At 42.5% G+C, this 9566-nt stretch overlaps 1 protein-coding gene across 3 annotated transcripts; it reads right to left on the minus strand.

Moving 5' to 3' along the window:
• Positions 1-708: 708 nt before the first annotated feature.
• Positions 709-8329, minus strand: SLC25A29 (solute carrier family 25 member 29). Of its 3 annotated transcripts, XM_014311878.2 has the most exons (4): positions 8285-8329; positions 6285-6319; positions 3678-3761; positions 709-3058 (listed from the first exon to the last, which is right to left on the minus strand). In XM_014311878.2, exon 4 carries the CDS (start codon positions 3023-3025, stop codon positions 2315-2317), a length of 711 nt encoding a protein of 236 aa, XP_014167353.1. In that variant the 5' UTR covers positions 3026-3058; positions 3678-3761; positions 6285-6319; positions 8285-8329; the 3' UTR covers positions 709-2314. The 3 variants fall into 3 exon arrangements, with proteins under 3 accessions (XP_014167353.1, XP_014167354.1, XP_030922179.1); XM_014311879.1 differs by lacking the exon at positions 6285-6319 and having other exon boundaries at positions 8285-8323; XM_031066319.1 differs by having other exon boundaries at positions 6285-8317.
• Between the last annotated feature and the right edge of the window lie 1237 nt (positions 8330-9566).

Raw genomic sequence — 9566 nt, forward strand, 5'->3', positions numbered from 1 at the left:
TACTGGAGTGAGTCCAGAGCAGGGACACAAGGATGGTCAGAGGGCTGGAGCAGCTCTCCTTTGAAGACAGGCTGAGAGAACAGGGCTGTTCAGCCTGGAGAGGAGAAGGCTGAACAGCCTTCCAGTACCTAAGACACGTGGGGACACCTTCCAGTATCTAAAGGAGGCTAACAGGGAATGTGGAGAAGGACTTTTTCCAAGGGTGTGGAGTTACAAGGGATAACAGTTTCAAACTGAGATTAGGTATTGGGAGAGATTCTTTACTGTGAGAGTGGTGAGATGCTGAACAGGTTGCCCAGGGAGGTTATGGACACCTGGTACTTGATTTGGATGGGACCCTGCAGGGACCCAGGACTTGTCTTCACCAGTTGTGCAGCCTTGGTGCTGATCAGCACAGATTGAACCAAATAAATGCAGAAGAGGAAGCGGCTAAGCATAGGGGTAGCTCTTTGGCTCTCACAGTAGGATTGTTCTTTCAGAAGAGGAAAGGTCAGTTTAAAGAGGTGAGGTCAGGCAACTTCCTTTCTTTGGTGGAGCCTAAGCCAGAGCAAGGCCCTGCCCTTCTCAGTGGTGCACACAAGGCAGATACAGAGCAAGTTTTCCCTGGCAAAAACCAAAAACCCCATCCTCATGCAAGCTTGATTTAACACAAGGAAGCATCTGAGTAAAACATAAAAAAAAACCAAAACAATTTCAAACAATCAAAGGCAAAATTTTAAAAAAATTTATTCCCTCAATATATATACAAGAATTGACATACTTCTGTACAAAGGTGTAAATGGTCTTTGCTGTGATTTGTTGTGCATATGCAGCTCAGTAGACAGATTTAACATTCAATTTGAATCTCAGTGCAAGTAGGCACTAAAACATCCACCATACCTTCAAGGTATAAAAAGACATACCAATTTTACAGGTTTCTCCAGCATATTTTGTTACAGTGCAAAATGCTATGAAACAACGCTTCTTTAGAAAATTCATATATATTAAACACATATTGCACTTGTCCCAACCAAAAGTGTAACAAGTTGTACTTACTGAACTAGTTTGATATGTTTGAAAACATTGCTCACACACATACAGTCCTTCCTCCTGGCTCTTTGTGCTAAATATGTGTAGCTTTTAGCTCAAATCTTAAATAACTGTTTGTAGCTCTTTGGCTAATTCAATTCTTCTTGAACAGAATGGTAAAAAAATACAGCAGATTAATGTAACAAGAAAATTCTCTAAGACCCTTTTCAGTCTTCTTTGCAGTAGCACTGTAACTAAATACATAAAAATCAGTATTGTTTAAATTCATAATGCAAGTGTATTGAACAGTAACCATTTCAGACACTTACACCTCTGTTTTCTAGAAATGTATGAAACCTCCAGTCCTAGATATTTTATGTATTTCTAAGATACTTCAGGCTGCTAAGCTAACATTGCACCCACAAACATTTTGTGCAATACCACAGGCAGGACTTTGACTTCTGTACATCACTGGCTGCTATGGGGCATGTTGGGAGAAGTGGTGCAAAGTTGCATTAACTTCAGAGAACAAAGTCCACCAGACTGAACTACTCAATACAGTCCATGCACCCACCAAATGAGAAAGAGGTGAGGGCAAACAACACCAGTCCTATTAGATTTGAGTTTCCCTAAATCCTTACAAGCCTTGAGATTTGAGGAACAAGTGCATTTGAGTGCAGATGCTAACGTTGTGCTTAAGATATTTATTCAAAGCTGAAAGGTCAGGGAGTAACTTAGGTACAAATTTGTTTGTTTTTTACAAATCAGTATGAACAAAGTTGCTACTAAAACCCTTGACATATAAAAGCAAAGGAAAACTAAAACACAGGACTAGCTGAATGCTAGTCCATGCCTTTACAGTTCAGGGTTACCTGCAAAATGCCTCCACCACTAAACTTCTCCCTTCTTCACCTTAGAGGAGTACACTGACTCCTGTCACATACAAAATGAGTATTTCTTTCATGAAAACATTTCTGCATTCAACTCAACTCAACTCAGTCATTCAGAACCTGAGAGAAAGAAAACTCGATTTCTGGTGCTAGAACACTCTCCAGAGCCTCTTCTGGAGCCACAACAGCAACTTTCTAGGGGCAGGTCCCCCTCTTACTTGAATACTACTAGATGTGGAGTCTTGAATAAGGCAAGACGCTGCTTATACAAGTAGTGAGATGAAATCCCAATTTGATACATTTAGGAATTCTTTATACAAATAGCATAAATCTACACTACCTGTGTGGGTCGAGTGTTCATGTTTCACAAAACCCAACCAGCTGGGCTTTGGATGGGGAGAACAAGGAGAGAAGGTTCACAAACTGGAAGGCTGAGGGATTACCGAGCCCGGCTCGCATTCGGGAAGGCTGTCCTCTGACTTCATGTACATCAGGAACACAGTGACAGTGGCAAAGGTAGCTGCATTGACAGGAAAAGCACGGAGGAGCGTGGAGGTGAGGCCCCTGGTGAACACCCTCCAGCCCTCCTCGCGGTAGCTCTTGCGGATGCAGTCCAGGATGCCGCTGTACTGCGTGATGCCCCCGACGCCGTCGGCCTGGAGCCGCGACTTGATCACATCCATGGGGTAGGTGGAGAGCCAGGACACAATGCCTGACATCCCCCCAGAAAACAGCAGCTTGGGAATAACATAGCTGTCCTCAGCCTCACAGCCCAAGTACCGAGTCATGCAGTCATAGGTGAGGAAGTAAAAGCCAAAGCTTGGAGTTTCTCTTATGAAGGTAGAGACCATGCCCCTGTTGATGCCCCTCAGCCCTTCCTTCTGGTAGATTTTGATCAAACAGTCCAGAGAATTTTTGTAGTTCTTCGTTTTCAGTTTGTACTCTCCCGTTCCTTGAAGCTGCATCCTTGTCTTTGCCAGCTCCATGGGGCAGCAGATGACACACTGGATGGCCCCTGCTGCTGAGCCTGCAATGAACTGGTTCAGAGGAGTGTCTTTGCCCAGAGCACGAAGGGTGTTGCCTTGCACACCAAACACCAGTGCATTAATGAATGTCAGTCCCATCATTGGTGACCCAATACCTTTATAGAGTCCAAAAGCCTAATGGAAGAAGGGAGGAAAAACCCTTTTTAGCAGTGGTGTGGATAACCTCCTTAAAGTGCAGAACACAGCCTTCCTGGCTCTCCCTTGTACCCCATCACAAACGTTTTGTAATAACAATTTCATCTCTGCCTAGCACACAAACATCTAAGCAATTTAGCAGTACAAAAATATAGTTGAAGACATTCAGAAAATAATTTTACTCCACCCAGAGATCAGTTCTCTGGCAAATTTTATACTTTTTAAAATAGCTTACTTAAATCCTGAAACCAGCTTTTTAACAATGGTCTTAAAGTTTCAGCAGCAGCAAAAACACCTCACCAATTTCTTCACTCATTGCTTAAATTCTCAGAAAACTAGTTATTTAAATAACTACTTATTTTATTTAATAAGTTAGCCTCAAAAGACCATCTTCTTACTTAGTGATCTTCTTCCCAAAGTTTCTGGCAAAGTTCTGACTACAATATCTGCCCTAGGGTGAGGGGAGGTTCAGAGCATGCTTTATCTCTTGATCTTCAACATTTGCCAGCTTTGTTTTTAACAGCTTTCCCACCCTCCTGAGCCAAAATACACAAAAAGACTTTTAAAAAAATACACAAAGCATTAATTTTGTACTTACAGATTCTTGCTTTATGATGGACTGAAAGCAATGGAAAGTCCCGCGGTAGAGAGGTTTCTCTGCATTTTGAACTTGCAGACGGACCTATAAAAAGTTGTGTGAGATACCAGTTTGTACATCAGGAACAGCCTAAAGGGTAAGCTACTGTCTTGTACCTATGTGGAGATTTTCTATAGCAATGCATATGCAAGAGCACAGGCTGGACTCTGGAATGCCACATGTGGCACAATAATTTGAATAATCTTGTCTAAGTGTTTTGAATTAATTTAGGGAGTGAAAACGTGAGGGAAGAGGATCATTAACTTCTTGTAACTATTAGCAAACCAATAAGTGGAAGGGTATATTGACATCTAGAATTTCAAACAGATGCTTTCCAGTACAGGCTACAACAGGGACTTTCTTTACTTGCCAAGAATACTTCTGTTCACACTAAGGAATACCTGTGCAAACCTAAAGCAATTTAATTTAAAAATTATTTGCAAGTCAAGCATGAGATTAGGATAATTTTAAAGGGATGGAAACTTTCTACAATACCCATAGTGTTTCTAAATGCCAGATTTGGGACCATTCATTGAGATCTAATTTTTTTTTTACCAGAGGGTAGCTGGGCAGTGGCTCTTAAAATGTGTACCTTTGCATAAGGGAAGGAGTAAAAAGCCATTTGTCCTTTTAAATTTCAGCCTGGTTTTGTTTTTTAGCCTGCTGAACGCAAGCAATTGGTGAGGGTGTAGCTGCTTCAAACCTTTAAATGTTAGCAATCAATTAACTTTTCCAAAACTGAAGCAGTATGTTCTGCTGGAGAGATGAATGCTATTGTAGCTGCTGCTCTTAGGAGATCCCTTTTCTGGATGCTTTTTAACCCATAATGGAAAATTTCACTTCTGTTCTTTCATGCTTATTTGCCCTCAGCACACTTTAAAAGAGTCTTAGTTCTACCTAGCTCAGGCAAAGCTCTACACCCAGCAATGAAATAAGTTGATTTCACTAGACTGATGAAATTATAAATCTGTGTTTGATCTCCCACATGGAGGGACGGAATGATCTTCAGAAAAGAAGCTTATTAACCCTGTAATGCTGCTGCTGCTGCAACTCCAGGGCAAAAAAACTTCAGTCTCTTGTTCTGAGCAAAAGAAGAACATCTTTACATCTATGTGAAACATTCATGCATTTAATTTTTTTTCATGGTTGCCTAAAGTAATAAAAACCACCACCACAGCAATGAAAGACTGTAATCTGTGTGTCTAGCAAATGATTTATGGAGGTGGTTTGTCCCAATGCTATACTCAGGTTAGCTTTCTTCAAAGCAAAAAGTAATTGACAGTTTCAATGGTTTTCCTACCACACATGTTATTTTATGCTTTGTAAATCAGAACTTTAGTTTTCAGTGTTGTTTTAGTATGTACATTAGTGTATGCTAGCCATAGTGGGAGGCTGAGATCACCTTGGGCCTTGCAACATCTCAGCATTAAAAGCAGGTTTACAGTAGGATTCAAAGAAAATAAATCCTCTGTCACTCCAAGTGACTTCTGGGGGTAGGCAGACTGTCAAAACCGTTAAAGAAGCAGGTCCACAAGCAAAGGCAAATCTTAGCAAGTTGTCACAATTGCACAAACAAAGGTTTTACTCCATTTAGAATTTACTGTTATTGTTTCAAACCTTGACTTCCACACGTAAGGGCTTTGGGGGATTTGCAGCTTAGAAACCTTCTTACTTTATCTTTTCTGCTTGTGCTTAATAGTTTAGAATTAGCCATATCTATGGGCTGAATTTCCTAGTGGTATACAGCTCCCTCTATTTTTGTCTAAATATTTTATGAAATATTAACCAATTAAGCTTTGCTGTAGGGTAGAATATTTAGAGTACTGACTACCCAGGTCTAAGAATGAAAATCCTCTTTCTCTTGAGCACAGTGCTGGTCACACAAGGGTACCCACATCAGCAAGCTGCCAGGTATGGCAATGAGCACACAAAAAGCTTGCATTTTCATGTGTGTTAATGCCATATTCAACAAGCTCCTTAGAGCTTGAACAACTACAGGAAAGATGAATCATGCACAAAGTTTATCCACCTGTTCCCTTCATGGCCCATTTACCTAGCTTCCTTCTTATGGGAAAACACTGTTACTAAGGTTTTAGCTCCACTAACAACACCCAGTAATTTCACATCACTGAAGACTTGCATAAAGACACTCAAGACTAAATAAAGAAACCCAAAGCACTACATCCTCAAAACAGTCCAAGCATTCCATAATGTGGGAAATCAGTGACTTCAGAAGTATTTGAGCAATGAAAACATCATCCAAGAATATGTAGTGTATAAGTCCTCAACAGCAGTGTGCTTGAGATTTGGTTTTAGAGGCATTGTGTGTGGGAGTGTATACAGCCAGAAATGCATAGCAGAAAGAAGGTTCAGAATAAAACTACATTTAAAAAAAGGGATATTTAAACCCCGCTCCCTCCGTGCCATAGCTGTAGAAGAGGGACACATCAGCTTAAAATTAAAAAGGGAAAAAGCTTCATAAGTCTTTCAGTTCTTTACTTGAACTAATACATTTGGGAATAAATTAAGACTGAGAGAAACAGAAGTGTTCACCTGGGCTATACTTACTAGGTAACTCTCCCGTGATGAGGCTTATCTGTCATCTACAACAAAGTAACACTTTTGCTGTTAATGAAGACAGCCCCTAGCTCAGAAAGTAAAGGCAGTTAAAAGCAAAAAAGCAATTTTATACATTACATCAACAAACCAGGGATAAAGAGTTTGCCAGTTCTGAGATCTGCTCAGTTTCAGGTTTTGCAGGGTGACTTCACCAGCTTAATGTCTCCCTGTGTGTCCCACCATCCCCCTCCCAGCTCTGCGAAACACAAGCACCAGCCAAAAAAAAACCAAAAGAGCTTAAATGCCAAGGCAGATGTAAAACTTTGGCTTATCTAAGCAGCTTTCCCATTGTTCAGTTATATTAAAAATGCACAGTCTAAGGTGACTACCAGCTAGCCCTTTAAACACTGCAGAATAATAAAAAAGTTAAGAATTAACACATATACATACACAAGTTATGCAATGTCTTTTTTTTTTTTCCTTAAAGGGTGGTTAGTTTTTCCACATACAGTGGTGGCTATGCCAGCTAATAATACAAACATTAGTATTTGTTTTAACAAAATAGAGATAAACACATACAATAACTTCTAAAGGATATGAAAATATAATGTGTCACATTAGATTTCATAAAACATTTAAAAACAAATTATTCGTTCTGTTGTGAAGTAAGATGCTTTTTTCCCAAGCTGATACATCTATTTTGCAATGATACATCTGCTGAAACCAGCAAGGGGGCCCCAGTTTCTACAGTTAAAAGTTCAGCTTCATGCAATAGAAGCTGTTCCACTTTAAAAAGAAAAACAAAACAAACAAACCACCAACTAAAACCCACACATGGTTACCTTTAGTCTGAGCATAGAATTTTAGCAGTTTTACTGGATTCAATGAAATGACTGATCGCCTTCAGTTAAGCATGTAAAACTTGGCAGGATGGGAGAGAAAAAGACAGCTGGCCCTGTACCACCATAATAAAAATTGTGCGAGTCTGGATGATGCTATTCCTGAAAATATATTCTAGAATTCAGCTGAATTATTTAACTGTCAAATGTGCCACATTCTGAGCAACAAAAAGATTTTACTGCTTGAGCAGCTTGCAAGGAGGATCAGTATCCACTAAGTCAGGAATTCTGTATTGAACTAACCATGTGCTGGAATACAGATTGTGCTGGGGTCCTGGGTAACACTATCAGCCCACAGCCTTTGCATATCTAAATTCATCAAGGTACAGGTGTTCCAAATATAGAACTACTACGTGGCATGCTGTCTGCTGCAGTCAAGTGACCTGATGGATTACTTGAGCAGGGAACGCACTGATATCCCTTCCATTCTGCACTGCAAGGCTTTGGATAAGGCTGCCAAAAGATGACTCAAATTGTCATTCTGTTCTGAAAAATGGGCTTGGGCTTCTGAGAGCCCTGGCTGAGGGACCCTCCAGGAGATCTCAAATCTTGTATTTATGGTAGCTGAAGTATGTGTAACACACACAAACCATCAGAAAACCAATTTTAACTTGGAAAGTTATGAAAATATATAATAATACTTGGAGGAAACAGCCCCCAGACAAGCTCCATACTGTGGATTTTTATTGACTTCCACCTAATGCTACAAATTAAGGAGTAATAGCAGAGCTTGAGGGGAAAACAGAACACCAACCTTTCAACACACTAACAAAGTGGGTTTGAGCTACAAGTGCAGGGAGAGGCAGTTTCAGCAGTTAGTGTTGAACAGCTGCAGAGAAGCAAGCTTAGAGCAAAATTTACTTCAATGCAAAGTTGTATTTCCAAATATGTAATTGTTACTGCACTGAATTTGCAGTTTAAGGCCAAGGTTTATGTTACTAAGTTTTCACTTCTGAAGAGCTGGAGATTGAAGAATCTAAACCAGTAGCTGTGGAGGGTTGCTCCAAGCTTTCCCACACAGATTTACATTCCTACAGCGTCTGGGGACTTTTTTGCTTGGAGAAACGAAGTTTTCTACTTAGAGATGAATATATTTCATAATGAACCCACCTTAACAGTGTCAAAGGGGTGTCCCACCAGCACACCAGCAGCACCTGAAATGAAATGAATGCCATGGTTGTTACTCTGAAGTTTCCTCCTGGCTCTGGAGCTACAGCAGGACCACCGGCCTGAGGTGTGAGTGCACAACATGGTTGGCAAACCAGTCAAAGAGCACCAAGTCAGGAGATAAGAGATCTACAATTCAGTCCTCCAGGCCAGTACCAGGTGCCTTTATGCTTCCCAGGGAGGCTCTGAGCCCCAGGCAGGGGTTGAGCAGTGACCAGAGACTGTGCCACCATATGGAGTGTACAGCCATGACTCCTGGCCTCAGCTCAAGGCAAGTCCAGTGGGCAGAAAATGCAGGTTTCCTCTAAAACACAATATCCCATGTGCATATCGCTCTGTGCAGGCACAGAGAACATGTAAGCATCTCTGAAGGCAGCAGAGCATTAATGCTCTCTGCATTAATGGAATCTGGAACAGCCTTTCCAGCAGCACCTGCAGAGGGACCACACATTACTGAAAACCTTTGCTTTATTCTATCATCAAAGGACTTTTTAGAAGCCACATGCAGGCCTGTTAGTTACACCAACCTGAACACAGGCATTTTGCACACACAGGCTGGAGCAATGAATCCTCTGTGACCCAGCAATCCCTACAATGACCGCTGGCAACAGCGAGAGCTACAGGAGCGTCCGCGCCCCTTCCCACATCCCTGGGGGAGGAGAACTCCCCTCCCTGCCCGGGGAACCCCTTCCCACATCCCTGAGGGAAGCAGAGCTGCGCTCCCTGCACAGGGCCTGCCCCAGGACAGTGCAGCCCAGGTTGGCCAGCACGGCAGCAACGCGGCCCAAGATAGAAAAGCAGCAATGTGCACGGTGTTGGGCACGGAAAGGCCAGCGGGGCGGCTGACCCCGAGGGAACCCTGGCAAGGCAAGGAGGGCTAGGATGAGATCAGAGAGACGCCGGAAAAAAGGAATTTAAAACATGCTCGCCAGGTTGGTAAGAAAAACAGCAAGCGCAAATACCCGAAGAGACGCGAGAATAAGTCTCCTAAGCACAATTTAACAACTGCTAAATATAGCAGGCGCAGGCCGGCCGCAGATGCGCGGGGAGCGCAGGACGCGTGTGCGTGTTCGCCCCTCTCCACCTTAACCCTGCCCGGGGTCGCTGTGCTCAGGTCGGGGTTCCCATCGCCCCGCTGCCCCTGTGCCCGCCCCACCCCCCCGTCCCCATGGCCATGCCCCGCTCCTCCCGGCCCCGGCGCTGCGTCACCCGGGGGGCTCGGGGG

The sequence above is a fragment of the Geospiza fortis genome, unplaced genomic scaffold (genome assembly GCF_000277835.1).
Source record: "Geospiza fortis unplaced genomic scaffold, GeoFor_1.0 scaffold23, whole genome shotgun sequence".
Classification (NCBI taxonomy): domain Eukaryota; kingdom Metazoa; phylum Chordata; class Aves; order Passeriformes; family Thraupidae; genus Geospiza; species Geospiza fortis.